The 21,367-nt window shown below is 47.8% G+C and overlaps 1 protein-coding gene across 1 annotated transcript in view; it reads right to left on the bottom strand.

The window, feature by feature from the left end:
- The window catches only part of LOC142258960 (uncharacterized), a 155,909-nt gene that overhangs the window by 94,833 nt on the left and 39,709 nt on the right, over positions 1 to 21,367 (bottom strand). The window contains 1 exon segment of the mRNA XM_075331509.1: positions 15,278 to 15,283. Within this exon segment, the coding sequence (XP_075187624.1) occupies positions 15,278 to 15,283 (6 nt within the window).

The raw sequence follows: 21,367 nt of genomic DNA, 5'->3' as shown, positions 1-21,367 counted from the left end.
TAATCTGGAGATATTTCCCCCCATGTTTCCCCCCTCAACAAGGTGGATTGGCTTGATGGGCACTTTTTGCACCATACGGTCAAGCTGCTCCCACAACAGCTCAATAGAGTTGATATCTGGTGACTGGGCTGGCTACTCCATTACAGATAGGGAAGAAGCAGGCAGCTGGTATTCTAACTAGTTCATGCATAATTTGGAGGTGTGCTTTGGGTCATTGTCCTGTTGTAGGATGAAATTGTCTCCAATAAAGTGCTGTCCTCAGGTTATGACATGGCATTGCAAAATGGAGTGATAGCCTTCCTTATTCAAAATCCCTTTCACCTTGTACAAATCTCCCCCTTTACCGGCACCAAAGCAACCCCAGACCATTACATTACCTCCATCGTGCTTGACAGATGGCGTCAGGTACTCTTCCAGCATCTTTTCAGTAGTTCTGCGTCTCACAACTGTTCTTCTGTGTGATCCAAACACCTCAAACTTCGATTTGTCTGTCCATAACACTTTTTTTACCAATCTTCCTCTGTCCAATGTCTGTGTTCTTTTGTCCATATTAATCTTTTCCTTTTATTCGCCAGTCTCAGATATGGCTTTTTCTTTGCCACTCTGCCCTGAAGGCCAGCATCCTGGAGTCGCCTCTTCACTGTAGACGTTGGCACTGGCATTTTGCGGGTACTATTTAATGAAGCTGCCAGTTGAGGACCTGTGATTTCTCAAACTAGAGACACTAATGTACTTGTCTTGTTACTCAGTTGTGCAGCGCGGCCTCTTACTTCTCTTTCTACTCTGGTTAGAGCCTGTTTGTGCTCTCCTCTGAAGGGAGTAGTACACACTGTTGTAGGAAATCTTCAGTTTCTTGGCAATTTCTCGCATGGAATATCCTTCATTTCTAACAACAAGAATATACTGTCAAGTTTCACATGAAAGATCTCTTATTCTGGCCATTTTGACAGTTTAATGGAACCAACAAATGTAATGCTCCAGATTCTCAACTAGCTCAAAGAATGGTCAGTTTTATAGCTTCTCTAATCAGCAAAACTGTTTTCAGCTTGTGCTAACATACTTGCACAAGGGTTTTCAAGGGATTTCTAAACATCCATTAGTCTTCTAACACAGTTAGAAAACACAGTGTACCATTAGAACACAGGAGTAGTGGTTGTTGGAAATGGGCCTCTATACACCTATGTAAATATTGCATTAACCCCTTAAGGACAAAGCCAATTTTCTACTTAATGCCCAGGCCATTTTTTTGTAATTCTGACCAGTGTTACTTTCACAGGTTATAACTCTGGAATGCTTCAGCAGATCCCGGTGATTCTGACAATGTTTTTTGTGACATATTGTAGTTCAAGACAATTATAAATTTAGGACAATATATTTTGTGTTTATTTGTGAAAAAAATCGAAAATTTGATGAAAATTTTACAATTTTTAAACTTTTCATTTTTATGCTTCTAAACCAGAGAGTTATGTCACACAAAATAGTTAATAAATATCTCGAATAATAGTTAATAGTTTACATTTTCCACATGTTACTTTACTTCAGCGCATTGAAGATACAAGGGTTCAAAGTTCATCAGCAATTTCCCATTTTTTCAACAAAATTTACAAAACCATTTTTTTAGGGACCACATCACATTTGAAGTGACTGAGAGGTCTAGATGACAGAAAATATGCAAAAGTGACACTATTCTAAAAAATGCTCCCCTCAAAGTGCTCAAAAGTACATCCAAGAAGCTTATTAACTGTTCAGGTACCTCACAGGAATTAAAGCAATGTGGAATGAAAAAATATATTTTACCTAAAAATGGTGCTCTAGTCTCAATATATTCCCTTTTAGAAGGAATAATACAACAAAATGGACCCCAAAATGTGTTCTTCAGTTTCTCCTGAGCGCGGTGATACCTCACATGTGGTCAGAAACATCTGTTTGGAAAAATGGGAGGAGCCGGAACAGAAAAAGCAATATTTGAATTTTGGAACACAAATTTGGCTGAAATAGATTGTGGGTACCATGTTCCATTTGCAGGGCCCCTAAGGAACCTAAACAGCAGAAACCCCCCATAAGTGACCCCTTTTTGGAAACTAGACCCCTCAAGGATTTTTTCTAGGGGTATAGTTAGCATTTTGAACCTACAATACTTCACAGAATTTGGTAACATTAGGCCATTATATTGAAAATTTTCATTTTTTTTCCCAAAAATGTTATTTAGCACCCAATTTCTCATAGTTTGTTACCCACTTTCTTATGAGCATGGTGAAACCCAACATGTAGTCAGAATCCTCTCTTTGGACAAATGGGAGGGCGTAACACTGAAGGAGCAATATTTGAATTTTTGAAAGCAAATTTGGCTAAAAAAAGATTGCGGGTACCATGTTTAATTTGTAGGACCCGTAAGGTACCTAGACAGCAGAACTCCCCCCCCACAAGTAAATTAGACTCCTCCTGAGTTTCCCGATATCTCATATGTGCTGGAAATCAACTGTTTAAGTGCATGGCAGGGCTCAGAAGGGAAGGAGCGCCATTTGACTGCAAAATTGTCTGGAATCATTATCAAACACCATGTCACATTTGGAGAGCTCCTGAGGTGCCTAAACAGTGGAGCTCCCCCATAAGTGACCCCATTCTGGAAACTAGACCCCTCAGGGATTTTATCCAGTAGTATAGTGAGCAATTTGAACCCACAGGTACTTCATAGAATTTGATAACCTTAGTTCATCCTATTGAAAATTTTCATTTTTTTCACAAAAATGTTGCTTTAGCATCAAATTTCTCACTTTTTCAAGAGGAAACACCAAAAAGTGGACCCCACAGTTTGTTATACAATTTCTTACCTTGATTGGTGATCCAATTTGGAGTGCATCCCAGGCTCGTTTTTTTTTTTTAAGCAATGCAATTTTTATTCAAGAAAGTTTTAAGTTTACAACCATAAAGCAAAAGTAATATTCGCATCTCGCCATTACATGGCTGATCATGTAAACAATTTTTCAATAACATGAACCAACTAAACAATAGGAGTAGAGGACAAGTAAAGAAAGGAAAATAGAAAGAAAAGAGAAAGAAGAGCAGCATTCCTGTGACCTACGAAAACCTATGCCCTGCGGACTTCTAAATCGATATCAGATTCAGCGGATTGTCAAGCCAGGGACCCCAAATCTGAAGATATGAGGGGATCAAGTTGTTTGTGTATGCAAAAATTTTTTCAAAAGAGCAAGTAGAATTTATGTCTGCTTTTATGTCATCTAATGTTGAAAATGTTGAGCTCTTCCAGTGTCGTGTTATAGCTAGTTTGGTCGCTGTGACAAAATGTGCTATTAATGCTCTATTTTTAGGTAGGTTTGCTTGAGTATTTAACAGCAATAACGCTAATGCCGGTGAGGGGTGAGTCTCCTTTCCCATAACTGAGGACAAAAGATTAAACATTGATGTCCATATTGGGTGTATCTTTGGACAATCCCATAATATACCGTATGTTTTTGACCATACGACGCACTTTTTTCCCCCCAAATGTTGGGGGAAAGTTGGGGGTGCGTCTTATGGTCTGACTGTGGCTGCGGGGAATGAGGTGCTGCGGTGGAGCGGGTCATCGGGGGCACGAGCAGGCTGTAGCAGCCTGCTGTGACCACGTGGGCCCGCTCATTACATATGCACGCCCATCCTCCCGCCCATTTCTCAGCGCAGAAGCCGGCGCTGACAGGTGGGCGGGAGGACGAGCGGGGACGCGCGCATAGTAAAGAGCCGGTCCACATGATCACCCCTGGCAATTACAGCCTGGAGTGATCATGTGCGGCTGTATTCACTGCCCCCCGTGCGTCATCATCAGCGCGGGGTGCAGTGAATCAGTACACTCACCCGTCCCCGTGTGTGGAGCCGTTCCCCCGCAGCACGCAATGTCTTCCTGTCTGTGCCGGTCAGCTGATCTGTGCCGGTCAGCTGATCGGCACAGACAGGAAGACATTGCGCGCTGCAGGGGAACGGCTCCACAAACACACACACAGGTCAGTGGTGCAGAGAGGAAGATGATCGGCTGCAGGGAGTGAGGAAAAGGTGAGTATAAACGTTTGGTTTTTTTTCTCTCTGTGCTATAGGATACAGGCCATATACCAGGATGGTATATGAGCACGATGGGGGCATATAGCAGGATGGGAGTATATGAGCAGGAGGGATGGGGGGTATATGAACAGGATGGAAGTATATGAACAGGATGGGGGTATATGAACAGGATGGGAGTATATGAACAGGATGGGAGTATATGAGCAGGATGGATGGGGGGTATATGAACAGGATGGGGGGTATATGAACAGGATGGGGGTATATGAACAGGATGGGGGTATATGAGCAGGATGGATGGGGGGTATATGAACAGGATGGGGGTATATGAACAGGATGGGAGTATATGAGCAGGATGGATGGGGGGTATATGAACAGGATGGGGGTATATGAACAGGATGGGAGTATATGAGCAGGATGGGGGTATATGAACAGGATGGGAGTATATGAGCAGGATGGGGGAATATGAACAGGATGGGGGTATATGAACAGGATGGGGTATATGAATAGGATGGGGGAATATGAGCAGGATGCTGGTATATAAGCAGGATGGGGGAATATGAGCAGGATGCTGGTATATAAGCAGGATGGGGGTATATGAGCAGGATGCTGGTATATAAGCAGGATGGGGGTATATGAGCAGGATGGGGGTTTATAGCAGGATCATATACAAGGCAGGAGGATCATGACCAGGATGGGGTACCTTAGTAGAGAATTTGGGGACATTACCCCCATAACAGTGTCAGCAGCAGATCCTCGCCCCATAACAGTGTGTCATGACCACATTTTTTTGCTTAAAGTTTTATTTTCCTATTTTCCTCCTCTAAAACCAGGGTGCGTCTTATAGTCCGGTGCGTCTTATAGTCCGAAAAATACGGTATGCAGTAGTGAGCCCCTACCTCCACAGTCCCTCACAACAACATTCTGAGACCTTGGGGAAGAATGTATTAAGTTTTTGTGGAGTATAATACCACCTTAGTGTTGTCCCAGGCTCTTTTTTTTATAATTATTTATAAATAACTAATAAAAAAAACATGGGGTCCCACCAAATTGAATCACCAGCCAAGGTAAAGCAGACAGCTGTGGTCCAGTATTCTCAAGGTGGGAAAGTCCATAGTTATTGGCCCTTCCTAGCCTAAAAATAGCAGGCCGCAGCCACCCCAGAAGTCGCGCATCCATTAGATGCGCCAATCCTGGCGCTTCGTCCAGGCTCATCCCGTGGCCCTGGTGCAGTGGCAAACAGGGTAATAAATGATACCAGCTGTGTAATGTCAACTGGCATCAAAACCAGCAGTTAGTGACATCACGGCATCTATCAGATACCCAACATCGAACTGTCAGTAATAATAATAAAAAAAGCCAAAAAAAAAATGTATTTGAAAAAATACTCCCCAAAACATTCCCTCTTTCACCAATTTATTGTAAAGTAAAAAAAAAATCCGGGCCGCAGTAATCCAATAGGAGGGTTCCATGACAACTCTAAACCTTCCAGAATGGGGTGGTACGCTCAGGGAACGTATCCCCCATTTTCTGGAAGGGCAGACCCTCCATGTGGGGAGTGTGGGTGCAAAGATACTGCACCCACTCTGCCCTGGTCCACAGCAGTAGTGCGCATGCTGCCAGCACAGTGTTTCTGAAAGCAGGAAGCTGAGGTGACAGCCGCTCTCTGCGCATGTGGCCAGTGTCCATTGAGAAGGAGGAGGGATCAATGCTGCGCCAGGTACCGGGAACTCCACGGAACACCGAGGAGGTTATAAGGCGTGACATAGCTGGACCCAGGAAGGAGTTTTCTGTCGCATGTGTAATGGCACATGCGACAGAAATCAGAGGAAGAGGGTGAATGCGGCAAGCGTGTTAGTATGCGTGCCGCCATCTTGGATTATCGGGAGGGGGTGGGGGTTGGGGGGGCACTTTGGCGACATCGGGGGACCAGGGGAGGAGATCTATCTCCCATCTGAGATGTGTGATCATGCCAGGTGGGAGATAAATCATTTTTTACCAGCACCGCCATTTACTGTCACGTCATCACGGTTACACGGTGTGTACCGGTGATCATGTGACCGGGACCGGAAAAACTGGCTGGAATCATGAATTCCAGGGTCTCAGCTACCCCTAGTAGCTGAAATCACAGAGATTTTCTGATGGGGGGGGCGCTATTCACTTTTTTCTGACTGCCGTTTGTGCTTTTTTGACACCTAATATATTTGTATACAGTGTGTCCACCCATATCCTATCCACCGCCATTAACTTGAGAACGGTGGCAGCTATAGGCATAAAAGTGGTGTCTAGGTATAGTAAAGTAGCCATGCACTACGCAATGAAACCATGAAACCACCTATAGCGCCACCTGGTGGACAACGTAGTTAGCATTTTTATCTCGAAAACAGAACGAGATAGAGAAAAAAAGTGAATTACAAAGTTGTAGGGCATCATCAATTCAATACAAATCGACACCTTGCATTCAGAAATGCTATTATATGAAACCCATGACCCCCCCCAAAAAAATATTGAATGCTGGTCACGCATATGGCGCTCATTTAACTTTGATGCTCAAAGTGGCCACCGTCAGCTGCAATGCACATCTGGACTCTGGACAGCATACTGTATTTTTCTGCATGTTGTGCAATATGGTAGGTGACACGTTTGCACAAGCATCTGTGATACGTCGTCGTAGGTCCTGCAATGTTGGTGGAGGGGTCGCATGTGTGATGCCCTGGTAAAACCAGGTAGTCACAGAAAGAGTTAATCCTCCTTGGCAGCTACACAATCCCCAGACAGATGTACAGCAGCCAATCAGGTCCTACTCACCCCCTCCCAAGGAAAAGGGAGGGGGCGAGGGGAGTTAAGGAAGTGACAGAGCAGAATTTAGTTCAGTTGTGCTGTAGTCAGTGGAAAGCTGACAGGGGAGGCTTGCAGCTCCCGGGAGAAAGTGGTAGCCGGGGTTGGAGCCCTGGACTACCGGACTAGGTGGCTGTGAGGACCACAGGTGACAGAGCTCTGGTAGCGGGGGAACCTGAGGCTACCGGGACAGAGTTGTAGCCCACCAGTGATGGGAGAGGGACCCAATCCAGAGGGTGTTGAAACCGACTAGTCCAGACAAGAGAGAGACAGACAGAGAGTGTGGAAGGAAGGGCCTTGGCTGTACATCTGGGTGTGGGACCCGAAGACACCCGCCAACGGTGACCGGCCATTTGGCAAGTTGGTTTACAAAGGACTCTGTGTTTTCTGACCACACACATCAGCCTAGCTTCATCCAACACCAAGACAACCGAACTGTGAGTTTCCTGCTCCCTGCAATCACTGCCACCACCACAACTCCCAATTGGGCCCTGGGACTACAACTCCCCTACCCATGGAGGGGATCCCACCTTGCTGCCCCACACCATCAGTCCCGGGCATGGTCCCCAGAGGCAGCGGCGGTGCCACCATCTCATCACCGCAGCCCATGGGTGGCGTCACAGACAATCCCCCTTTACATATTCCCCTTTTGTTGTGGAGCCTGGGATCACAGACCGGGTCACGCCACCGTGATACCTCTAGAAGTGACCCCATTGGCCCGGCTCTGAGTACCCCCTATCCCTGGGCGACACACATACACCTGCTGTTTGATGTGACCTCACAGAAAGAAGTGTGATGGTGGGATATTGTGGGTCATGTACCACTTTGTGTGGGTTAATGTTTGGGCGTGGTTCACTGTCTTATTTGTATTACCTATGTGTACATTGTCCCATTTGCAGGTTTAATTCCTCCCCTGCCAACCTTTTGTTCCTAAGTTGGGGGAGGGGGCGGGAGATCCACCTACTGTGGACCCTTTGCTTACCTGGGAGATTAGTTAGTCTGTGTGGAACCTCAAGAGAGAAGGAAGATTGAACCTCTGAGGGAAGCTGTGGATTCTCAGAGAGAAACTGGACATTTATTTATCGCTTACCGGACTATATTTATGTTGCTACACTATTTTACCTCTATATGGTGGATTATCTTATGGACCATTTTGATTTCCTTGGAATAAATGTTCTTTGGATTGTACCGCCATCTCTCGCTCTGTTGATCCTGTGATATGGGAGAAGGACCCGTGACATAAGTCCAATGGGGTCAGGTCAGGTGAGCGTGGAGACTACTCCACGCAGCCACCATACCCAATGACTTGTAGGAAGGTCTCCATGAGGTATCGCTTCACGTCCGCAGCCTTGTGAGTTTTACACGTTCTAATCATAGCATTTCTGTATGCATGGTGTCGATTCGTATTAAATTGATGCCCTACAACTTTGTAATTCACTTTTTTTCTCTATCTCGTTCCGTTTTCGAAATAAAAATGCTAATTACGTTGTTTTCCACCAGGTGGCGTTATAGGTGGTTTCATTGCGTAGCGCATGGCTATTTTACTATACCTAGACACCACTTCTATGCCTATAGCTGCCGCCATTCTCAAGTTAATGGTGGTGGACAGGATATGGGTGGACACTCTGTATAAATGAATTCCTTCCATTTTCTGGTCTGCTATGAGTAAGGACGCACCTTGCCCGAAACATGTCGGCTTTAAAATGGATCCTGCATAAATTTTAATCCCTGGAATAAACTTTTGGATTTATTACCGTACGGATTGTGCTGGAAATTGCCTTTCTACTCTGCACTATAGGGATTATTACTATGACCCCATATAGTGCAGTAATCTGTCCAGTGCTTTTTTTGCGGCGGTATGTGCCGGTACGGCGTACCGGAAAATCGAAAGAGCACCTCTCGCTCTGTCCACATGGCTAATTTGTAAACTCTACAATTTAGCCTCGTGTGGAGAGGAGGCACAAGCCAAAGGCGTATCTAGGGGGGAGCTGTCGGGGCGCTGTTGGGCTGCCTGATGAGGCGGTGTGGAAATCTGCCTGGGTGGGAGCCGCTATTCTCTGAGCGCAGCTGTCATGCTGTCAGCCGCACTCATAGAATCTTCAGCGCGCGGCTCCCACTGCTCAATTGTCCTTGTATCTGGCAGACACGAGGACAATTAGAGCGGTGACGCCGGAGCTGACTTCCGGGTCAGAGAGACGGCTTTCATGTGATCAGGTAAGCTAATCACACTGCTGACCCGGAAGCCAGCTGAGGCGGCGGATAAACGCTGATAAGTGATCCACTGTGGAGCTGAAGACATGGAGGAGGAACATTATGGGGTGAGAGGGGAGTATTTATGAAACAGTATGGGGGAGAGAGGGTGGGGGAGGGAACTATCTGTGGACACACTATGGGGGGGCAGAGGGTGGGGAACCATCTGTGGACACACTTTGGGGGGGACAGGGGGTGGGGAGGGGGCAATATCTATATACACAGTATGAGGGGGTGGGGGAGGGAACTGTGGACAGAGTATGGTGGGAAGAGAGGATAAGGAGGGGGAAGTATCTTTGGATACAGTATGGGGAGAGAGATGAGGTTTCATGCATGGGGAGAGAGGAGGAGGTTTCATGCATGGGGAGAGAGAGGATGAGGGGTGATGCATGGGGACAGAGGATGAGTGGTGATGCATGGGGACAGAGAGGATGAGGGGTGATGCATGGGGACAGAGAGGATGAGGGGTGATGTATGGGGACAGAGAGGATGGGGAGCGAACTGGAAAGAATTTTTTGAAGACACAGAAAACAGTGACATGGTATGAGTGGGCAGGATGGGGAATGAGGTGGAAAAGTATATGGACACACAGGAGGTAGTGAGGAGCAGTAAGGGATGAGAAGAATGTGAGGGGCACAGAATAAAGACTGGGTAATGGAGGGGGGTGGTATGGAGAGGGGGCAGAATGGGAGGACAGTGTGAGGTTATAGCAAGGAGGGGGAGTGTGATGAAGGCACAGTATAAAGACGGTGCAGTATAAGGGGACACAGTGTAAAGGATACTGTAAACAGTAGGCTCAGTTTGGAAAGAGAGGGAATATAAAAGGGACAGTGTGGGTCATATTTTGTGCAGAGAATACTGTGAGGGGGCATTATTTATTCTGGGGCACAGTGTAGGGTAGATATTTTTAAGTATTATAATCATTCTGCTACTTTTAGGGGCATCGTGTCGGGATGTGCTGCAGAAGACCGGAGAGGATGGACATCTGCAGAGACGAGATGTGAATGTGAAAAGTAATCATGGCGTCCGGACAAGATGAAGAATAGAAAGAAATGACTAGAGATAACATCATCTATAAGGTACCTGAATGTAAATATTTATTTGTGATACTGACAATGTCTTATCATTAGGCCTTGGTCTCACTTGCGCATTGCTTCTTATGTGAGCGCAATGGAACCCCCACTGATCAGCTGATTATGGTGCAGGTGGCCGGAAATGCTTATTTCTGGATCTGCTCTATCCTCTGATGGTGTCCGCGGCCGGGTACTGCACATCCGCCTCATTGATTTTAATAGGAGACTGCTGCCACTATCAGAAGACGGAGCAGATCCAGAACTGAGCACTTCTGGCCACCTGCCACCACCGACACCTAGAGTAGGGAATTGTCAGGGTTGCCAGGTGCCGGACCCTGACCAGTCAGACATTGGTGACCTATCCTAAGGAAAGGTCAGTAATGTTAAAGTAGTGGACAATCTCTTTAATAAAGTCTTGTGCTGTCTGACAAGTTAAGGGTTACTAAGTTTTTATTCATGTTGTTAGGAGCGTTAAAGGGGTTGTCCAAATATGTGATGAGTCTGCAGTCACTCTGTGTGTCACTCTATGACTGCAGCCTTCTGAGTTCACACAGTGTGCACTCTGCACGCTGTCAGGATTCTCTGGTGCCGGCGGTGAGAGTGGGAGGTTACAAAGCTGCAAGTATGCAATTTACATCGATGTGGTCACGTGCTGAACAGACATGCTCAATGAAAATGAATTGACTAAGGCCTGTTTCACACGTCAGTGATTCTGGTACGTGTGCTTTTTTTTAAACGTACCAGAATCACTGACATACGCAGACCCATTATAATGAATGGGTCTGCTCACACATCAGTGATTTTTCACTGCACGTGTCTCCGTACGGCGTACCCGCGTGTGCGTAATTGCCGCACGGAGACATGTCCATTTTTTCTGGCATCACTGATGTCCCACGGACCACGCAGTGGTGTGGTCCGTGAAACACGTGCCAGAAAAAACGTGCTTTTAAAATAAAAATCATTTTTACTCACCCGGCTCCAGCGATGTCCTCTGCAGCCCGTGCAGCTTGTTGCTTCTGAGCCGGCTCATTACTGTCACGCATATTCATGATGCACGACACAGCCGACCCGGAAGCAGCTGCTGCGGGGGTCAGCGCTGGCCGGATGCTGCACCGCAGGAGCGATCAGCACCATGGAGAGCGCGAGAGGGCACAGGTGAGTTAATCTCTAAGTGCAATCACGGGCCACGGAGAACGGAGCCCGGATTGCACTTAGACAACCCACGTGTGCCGTGATTCACGGCACACGGAGGGACATGTGCGTGTTTTACACGCCAGTGAAAAACGTCAGTGTTTTTCACTGACGTGTGAAACGGGCCTAAGACTGGACACATCAAACCAGAATGTGGCCAGAAGTAAACAAATCTCTCACTTGTGCTCACATGATCGTCCACTCTCTCCACTGGCACCGGCCGGTGGCGCATGACAGCACCCCCCCTCCCACCCAGAGATGCATACCGGCAAATATTTATTTAGAAAATAAGAACTGGATCTGTCCATGTTCTTTGGTACAATGTATGGTTATATCTTCTTCTATGTACTCTTTACAATAGTATATTGTATGTTCCTCTCTATTCCTCCTGGATACTCTATACATACTTTTAGGGGCCCTTTGCACACTACGACATCGCAAGCCGATGCTGCTATGCCGAGCGCAATAGTCCCCGCCCCCGTCGCAGCTGCGATATCTTGTGATTGCTGCCGTAGCGAATATTATCGCTACGGCAGCTTCACATGCACTTACCTGCCCTGCGACGTCGCTCTGGCCGGCGACCCGCCTCCTTCCTAAGGGGGTGGGTCGTGTGGCGTCAAAGCGACGTCACATGGCAGGCGGCCAATAGAAGCGGAGGGGTGGAGATGAGCGGAACGTAAAAATCCCGCCCACCTCTTTCCTTCCGCATTGCAGACAGGACGCAGGTAGGAGATGTTCCTCGCTCCTGCGACTTCATACACAGCGATGTGTGCTGCCGCAGCAACGAGGAACAACATCGTACCGTCGCTGCAGCCAAAATAACGAAAATGACCGACACTACACCGATCATACGATAACGACGCTTTTGCGCCCGGTAATCGTAGTTAAAATGATTTACACACTATGATGTCGAGAGCGACGCCGGATGTGCGTCACTTCTCGACTTGACCCCACCGATATCGCACCTGCGATGTCGTAGTGTGCAAAGGGCCCCTAATACTTAGTGGATACTTATACACATATATGTCTCCATAACTTGCATCCTATTACTGCTGTATATATTGCACTATTCTTCTACCTTTCCTTCATTTATTGTGGGTGTATATATGTGCATATTATGATGGGTCTATATAGCTTTGTCCCATGGTAGACATTATTACTCTGATGTTTGCCTGTCCCCGTCTCTTCTTCAGACAGACATTGTCTTACACGCTAACCTTTGTATCTTATATTTGTAGTCCATATATTTATACCTTCTGAGATATTTATTCTGCCTCCTTTTCCTTTGGAGACTTGAACCTGCAATGGTCGTTACAAAAGTGTAAAGAAAAACATCATTGTGTGATAGAAATTGTGTGTAATTGTGATGTAAAATAAAACCCTGAGGAGATAAAGGCCGCACTTTTTATACATCTGTGGGGAACAATCCGACCCTTCCTGAATCCCTACATCTAGATGGGTGAGAAATGGATTTCCTCAGGTGTTACGAGACTCAGCCGCCTATTGTCCAATAATGATTTCTGCTCGTTTCAGCAATTAGAAGAATTTAACCTCCTCATAGATGTTGTTATCGATATATTCAGGTCTGATCCAGTAACTAGATTTTAATACACAAAATACAATTAAAGACAGGGGAGTAATTACCGCAATCGCAGAGGTCGCCATTGTGACCGGGCCCGCAGGGTTAGGGGCCAGCCTGCAGAGAACCAGCCGGTTCCTCTCTGTGGTTGAGCTGTTCTGTAGCAGACCACACGGCCGCTACGTCCCTGTCAGACAGGGGTCTGAATAAAAAGTAAAAACAGGGAGCGCATGTGAAGAGTCTCAGGACAGGAGTAACTGTGAGACCGGTAATTAAAACTGCTCACCTGGAGTGGTTGTGCAGCCCTCGCACAACCACGGTGTTAGACAGGAGTGTATTATTCCGCTGTCAGGAGGATTATCCGTGAAATCCTTGAGATCCTTCCAGGGAGACAGATTCCTGTAAGCCTGATCCAGCCGCGGGTTAGTGGAGGGAATAGGCGTCCAAAAGGTCCTGGTTTTGATTAAGCCTCCGTTCAAGCAGCTCTTGCCATGGACCCCCGAAGGGGGAAATAGGTATCAATAAAGGTGAACCATGGTCTAAGGGTATGTGCGCACGTTGCTTTTTACCTGCTTTTTACCTGCTTTTTCTTCTGCGCTGTTTATTGCCAAAATGGATGTGTTCTTCTATTCAAGCAAAGTCTATGGGAATTTGGGTTTCTTGTTCACACTATGTTGTTCAAAATGCTGCCTTTTTGTGGCAGAACTTTGGTCAAAAACTCAGCTTTGCAGTGCAAAACCCAAATGGCAAAAACAATTGACATGTTGCTTCTTTGGAAAGCTGAGTTTTTGACCAAAGTTCTGCCTCAAAAAGGCAGCATTTTGAACAACATAGTGTGAACAAGAAACCCAAATTCCCATAGACTTTGCTTGAATAGAAGAACACATCCATTTTGGCATTAAACAGCGCAGAAGAAAAAGCAGCAAAAAAGCAGGTAAAAAGCAGGTAAAAAGCAACGTGCGCACATACCCTTATAGAGCGCTAAGGAGGCCACAAAATCATTTAGTAAGTTTTATTTGTTTTATCAAAGCCACAACGCGTTTCGATATACACAATATCTTCGTCATGTGGATATAAAAAACGAAGTGTGGAGAGTATCATTTATAGGGGCAGGTGTAATATCATTGGCCAGCGACATTCCAAACCGTTAACCCTTGGTGTGTTACACTGAAAACTCTAACATTTGTGTTATGGAAATAGTTTAAAAGTTATATATAATGAGAACAAGATTAAAAGAAAAAACATCAATATTGGTATTAATATAATCATAAAATTATACTCATTAAAATTATATATATATATATATATATATATATATATATATATATATATATATATATATATATATATATATATACATACACATACCTTCTTATCTTAAAATTTTTAATTTTTATTTTTTTTTTAGCATACAGAAACATAAGAACAAAAAATTAATAAAAATTCACAGTGGAAGAGATATATAAAAGGATAAAATTAAAACCGGTATATATGGAGTAAGGGTGTATTCAGAGAATAATCAGTATATGTGAAATAGGAGTATATTCAGAGGAAAAAACCCTGAGGGCCTTAATTTGACAATTGAAAATGTGGTTAAACATTGAAAGATTTTTTCCTCATTTTTTCCAAGGGAATCACAGCACCTATTGTGCTGACCAGTCTATTCGGTTTTAATGTGTGGTGATCACTCGAATTCACCATTAGGTATTATCAAAATAAATGAATTTCATTTTTTCCTCTGCATATACTATTTCACATATATTGATTTTTCTCTGAATATACCCTTACTCCATATATACCGGTTTTAATTTTATCCTTTTATATATCTCTTCCACTTTGAATTTTTCTTAATCTTTTGTTCTTATGTTTCTGTATACTAAAAAAAAAAAAAAATTAAAAATTTTAAGATAAGAAGGTGTATATATATATAATTTTAATATGAGTATAATTTTATGATTATATTAATACCAATATTGACGGTTTTTCTTTTAATCTTGTTCTCCTTATATAAAACTTTTAAACTGTTTCCATAACACAAATGTTAGAGTCTTCAGTGTGACACACCAAGGGTTAACGGTTTGGAATGTCACTGGCCAATGATGTATTCCAAAAAGGTAGAGCAGAAAGCAGGTTTCAAAATCCGCGCCAGACCACAAAGAATCCAGATGCTTGTCAGTAAATTCTTTCTTTATTTATTTTTTCACAGGTCTACGCGTTTCGAGGACATATCCGTCCTCATCATCAGGACAAAGTACAAAGAAAGACTTAATAGTATAATACTACATCTATACTGCGGGACTGCTGCCTTCCACAGTTACTACGTGCCTTCATAGGGGTTGTGACTTGCACAACCCCTTCAGGTGAGTGTACTAACCCACACTTGCCCCCACGTGTCATACCGGGTAAGACCCTATTTTGCGCCTTTTTTTTCCACAGTTATCCTTATCACTGGCCAATGATGTTACACCTGCCCCTTTAAATGATACTCTCCACGCTTCGTTTTTTATATCCACCTGACGAAGATATTGTGTATATCGAAACGCGTTGTGGCTTTGATAAAACAAAACTTACTAAACGATTTTGTGGCCTCCTTAGCGCTCTATTAGACCATGGTTCACCTTTATTGATACGTCAGACAGGTCATCAGCAACTTGTGAAGAAACAGAGATGTGAGTATATACTGATTGGGTCTGGCTATTTGCTTTTACATACATACAGGGCTGTATTTTGCCTTCGTGCTGCCCTAGGCACTTTAAGTGGTCGCGCCCCTTAGTGACAACGTAACACTGAGTTTTCGCACACATCTGTTTAAGGCAGAGCTACTCTGTAAAACACTTGAAAAAGTATCAATGAGAAATGAAGGGCACTACCCCCCCCCCTCTCCAATGGGGATCACCACAGGCACATCAAAACATAGCATGAGTGTAAAATATTCCCACCACACCGTCCCCACTTATATACTGTGACTGTCACACTGCCCCTAATAAACTACACACTGCCCTCCCTTATAAATTATACCCACCACACCTTCCTCAATTATGAAATATGATCTGCACATTGACCTCACATCATGCTGCCCCCTCCTCACAGTGTCCCATGCATGCTGCCCCCTCCTAACAATGTCCCATGCATGCTGCCCCCTCCTGACAGTGTCCCATGCATGCTGCCCCCTCCTCACAGTGTGCCATGCATGCTGCCCCCTCCTCACAGTGTCCCATGCATGCTTCCCCCTCCTCACAGTGTCCCATGCATGCTGCCCCCTCCTCACAATGTCCCATGCATGCTGCACCCTCCTCACAGTGTCCCATGCATGCTGCACCCTCCTCACAATGTCCTATGCATGCTGCACCCTCCTCACAATGTCCCATGCATGCTGCACCCTCCTCACAATGTCCCATGCATGCTGCCCCCTCCTCACAATGTCCCATGCATGCTGCCCCCTCCTCACAATGTCCCATGCATGCTGCCCCCTCCTCACAATGTCCCATGCATGCTGCCCCCTCCTCCCAATGTCCCATGCATGCTGCCCCCTCCTCACAGTGTCCCATGCATGCTGCCCCCTCCTCACAATGTCCCATGCATGCTGCCCCCTCCTCACATTGTCCCTTGCATTCTGCCCCCTCCTCAGTGTCCCATGCATGCTGCCCCCTCCTCACAGTGTCCCATGCATGCTGCTCCCTCCTCACAATGTCCCATGCATGCTGCTCCCTCCTCACAATGTCCCATGCATGCTGTCCCCCCTCCCAATGTCCCATGCATGCTGCCCCCTCCACACAATGTCCCATGCGTGCTGCCCCCTCCTCACAATGTCCCATGCGTGCTGCCCCCTCCTCACAATGTCCCATGCGTGCTGCCCGCTCCTCACAATGTCCCATGCATGCTTCCCCCTCCTCACAATGTCCCATGCATGCTTCCCCATCCTCACAATGTCCCATGCAAGCTGCCCCCTCCTCACAATGTCCCATGCATACTGCCCCCTCCTCACAATGTCCCATGCATGCCATGCATACTGCCCCCTCCTCACAATGTCCCATGCATGCTGCTCCCTCCTCAGTTTCCCATGCATGCTGTTCCCTCCTCACAATGTCCCATGCATGCTGCCCCTCTCCATGAGCTCCTAATCCTGCCTTCCTCTTTTTCATAATGACACCTCCATGCTGCCCCATTCATCCTACTAAGACCATCACACTAACGCTTATGCTGAGACACCCCTCCCACACACACACACACACACACACACACACACTACCCCACTCTTGATATTGACTCCCCTACATTGCTCCACTCCATACTGAGCCCACACATGCTGCCCCTTCTCCATAATGAGCTCCCAATACTGCCCCCCTCTCATTCTGAGTCCTTACACTCCCCCGCCATCGATTTTGTCATTGCACTATCCCTCAACCCTTGTCCTCTGTCTCTAGGATTGGCCCCTCTCTCCCATTCCCCCAGCAGCAGCCGCTCTCCCCCGCCTTCACCAGCAGCCTCTCCCCCAGCATCAGCCTCTCTCCCCCAAGCCCCCCCAGCATCAACCTCTCTCCCCCCAGCGTCCCCCAGCTTCAGCCTCTCTCCCCCCAGCGTCCCCCAGCTTCAGCCTCTCTCCCCCCAGCCTCCCCTAGCATCAGCCTCTCTCCCCCCAGCCTCCCCCAGCATCAGCCTCTCTCCCCCAGCTTCCCCCAGCATCAGCCTCTCTCCCCCAGCTTCCCCCAGCATCAGCCTCTCTGCCCCCAGCATCAGCCTCTCTGCCCCCAGCATCAGCCTCCCTCCTCCCAGCCTCCCCCAGCATCAGCCTCACTCCTCCCAGCCTCCCCCAGCACCAGCCCCCCCAGCATCAGCCTCCACCCTCCCAGCCTCCCCCAGCATCAGCCTCCCCCAGCATCAGCCTCCCCCAGCATCAGCCTCTCTCCTCCCAGCCTCCCCCAGCATCAGCCTCCCCCTCCCAGCGTCCCCCAGCATCAGCCTCCCCCAGCATCAGCCTCTCTCCTCCCAGCCTCCCCCAGCATCAGCCTCCCCAGCATCAGCCTCCCTCCCCCAGCAAAAGCCTCCCCCCTCCTAGCCTCCCCCAGCATCAGCCCCTCTCCTCCCAGCCTCCCCCAGCATCAGCCTCCCTCAGCATCAGCCTCTCTCCTCCGAGCCTCCCGCAGCATCAGCCTCTCCCAGCATCAGCCTCCCTCAACATCAGCCTCTTTCCTCCCAGCCTCCCCCAGCATCAGCCTCTCTCCTCCCAGCCTCCCCCAGCATCAGCCTCCCTCAGCATCAGCCTCCCTCCTCCCAGCCTCCCCCAGCATCAGCCTCTCTCCTCCCAGCCTCCCCCCTCCCAGCCTCCCTCAGCATCAGCCTCCCTCCTCCCAGCCTCCCCCCTCCCAGCCTCCCCCAGCATCAGCCTCCCCCAGCATTAGCCTCTCTCCTCCCAGCCTCCCCCAGCAGCAGCCTCCCTCAGCATCAGCCTCCCTCCTCCCAGCCTCCCCTGGCATCAGCCTCACCCAGCATCAGCCTCCCCCCTCCTAGCCTCCGCCAGCATCAGCCTCTCTCCTCCCAGTCTCCCCCAGTATCAGCCTCCCCCAGCATCAGCATCTGTCCTCCCAGCCTCCCCCAGCATCAGCCTCCCTCAACATCAGCCTCCCTCCTCCCAGCCTCCCCCGGCATCAGCCTCCCTCAGCATCAGCCTCCCCCCTCCTAGCCTCCCCCAGCATCAGCCTCTCCTCCCAGTCTCCCCCAGCATCAGCCTCCCAAAGCATCAGCCTCTCCCAGCATCAGCCTCCCTCAGCATCAGCCTCTTTCCTCCCAGCCTCCCCCAGCATCAGCCTCTCTCCTCCCAGTCTCCCCCAGCATCAGCCTCCCCCAGCATCAGCCTCTCTCCTCCCAGCCTCCCCCAGCATCAGCCTCCCTCAGAATCAGCCTCCCTCCTCCCAGCCTCCCCCGGCATCAGCCTCCCCCAGCATCAGCCTCCCCCCTCCTAGCCTCCCCCAGCATCAGCCTCTCTCCTCCCAGTCTCCCCCAGCATCAGCCTCCCGAAGCATCAGCCTCTCCCAGCATCAGCCTCCCTCAGCATCAGCCTCTTTCCTCCTAGCCTCCCCCAGCATCAGCCTCTCTCCTCCCAGCGTCCCCCCTCCCAGACTCCCTCAGCATCAGCCTCCCTCCTCCCAGCCTCCCCCAGCATCAGCCTCCCTCCTCCCAGCCTCCCCCAGCATCAGCCTCCCCCAGAACCAGCCTACCCCAGCATCAGCCTCTCTCCTCCCAGCCTCCCTCAGCATCAGCCTCCCTCAGCATCAGCCTCCCTCCTCCCAGCCTCCCCCAGCATCAGCCTCCCCCCATCCCAGCCTCCCCCAGCATCAGCCTCCCTCAGCATCAGCCTCCCTCCTCCCAGCCTCCCCCAGCATCAGCCTCCCCCCATCCCAGCCTTCCGCAACATCAGCCCCTCCCCCCTCCCAGCCTCCCCCAGCATCAGACTCTCTCCTCCCAGCCTCCCCCAGTATCCGCTTCTCTTCCCCCAAGTCTCCCCCAGTATCAGCCTCTCTCCTCCCACCCCATACGCAGATCTCCAGTCTGCATTTGAGACACCCCACGCTCCTTATGAATCTTCAGCTCTGCGAGCACTTACCTGCTCCAGGGCCCGCTGTCATCTTCCTGGCTCACGTGAGTATCCTCTTCTGACACCGGCTTCCATCGCGGCGTCCTCTGCGGCGTCCTGCTGTGAGCTCTGCATGTGAAATCCACACAGCATTGGACGCAGGACAGAGGAAGGAGCTGATTGGCGCGCCTGTGACCCCGGAAGTGCAGGTGCCGGCAGTTCCGGGGTCAATCAGCTCTCGGTGCCCGGCCGCCGCAGTTTGTCTGCATTCGTGTCTTAATTGACGCGGATACAAATAAATAAAGGTGCGCTTCTCCCCCCTCCCCCCTCCGAAAATACAGCGGATTTAATGAATGTGTAAAAAAAAAAAAAAAAAAAAAAATTTTTTTTTTTTTTTTTACTGCTAGAAGGTGCCGCCCCCTCCATCCTGCCGCCCTAGGCACGGGACCACGGGTGCCTAATGGTAAATACGGCCCTGCATACATACCTATGTTGCTTGTACTGTATATAATTGTGCATGTGTCTGTCTATATATGTATGTGAATGTATATATAAGTGAAGGTGCATGTGTGCATACAGTAGATATCTCTGTGCATAAATAGTATGTGTATATATAGTATGTATAGTATATGTACTTCTGTGCATAAATAATGTGTATATGTGTGTGTCTGTATATGTGTGCGTGCATGACTGTGTATTTATCCTCCTCTGAACCAGCAATTCCTCTTTGCCGCTGCTCTGGTCTATGTTTGCAGCTGTGATGTCATGACTAAAACATGTGACTGCTGGAGCCAATCACTGAGCTCAGCCGTCACGCCGAGGGTAGATGGTGTCAGTTGCGGAGCCCTGTGATTATCTAAAGTGGTCATGTGTGACATTATTACTGCAGCCTGTAAACATAGACGGAGCAGCAGAGAGACATCACTGGACCAGGTGAGAATGAGTAACTCTCATTTTATTATTTTTTCCAAGTGCAAGATGATGAGCACAACAAAAACTTAAAATGGTAAATTGAAAACCCCAAGAGGCAGAGGGAGGGGTTTGGGAGGGGTTCGGGAGGGGGGGCATGGTCAATTCTTACACAGGGGCTCTTTGCTCTCAGTGTCCGCCCCTGGAGGATTTGTTTATTATTATTTATTTATTTATTTTTTTTAATCAGTGAGTATACGGTGGCCAAAGGGCTATGGGGGTGCATTAAACGGTATGGGGGCTGCATAATACAGTATCAAAGAACAAATTATGCATACTTTGGGGGGTGCATTATAATATATGGAGGCCTATGGGGGTGCATTAAATGGTATGAGGACTGTATAATACAATATGAAAGACACCTTATATATACTTTGGGGATGCATTATAACACATGGAGGTATATGGGGTGCATTAAATAGTATGAGGGCTGCATAATATAATATGAAGGACTATGGGGCTGCATTATAATATATGGAGGCCTATGAATGTGCATTATAATACATGGAGGCCTATGGAGTGCATTAAATGGTACGGGGGCTGCATACTACAAAATGAAGGACTATGGGGTGCATTATAAAACATTCAGGACTATGGAGCTGCATTATAATATATGGAGGGACTAGGTGTGTGCATTAAATTGTATGTGGGCTGCAGAATACAATATGAAGCTCTATGGGGGCTGCATTATTATTATTATTATTTATTATTATAGCGCCATTTATTCCATGGCGCTTTACAAGTGAAAGAGGGTATACGTACAACAATCATTAACAGTACAAGACAGGACTGGTATAGGAGGAGAGAGGACCCTGCTGCAAGGGCTCACAGTCTACAGGATTATTATTA

The sequence above is a fragment of the Anomaloglossus baeobatrachus genome (genome assembly GCF_048569485.1).
Source record: "Anomaloglossus baeobatrachus isolate aAnoBae1 chromosome 5 unlocalized genomic scaffold, aAnoBae1.hap1 SUPER_5_unloc_2, whole genome shotgun sequence".
Lineage (NCBI taxonomy): Eukaryota > Metazoa > Chordata > Amphibia > Anura > Aromobatidae > Anomaloglossus > Anomaloglossus baeobatrachus.
The sequence above is the reverse complement of the archived record's forward strand: the minus strand, read 5'-3'. Positions and strand labels throughout refer to the sequence as shown.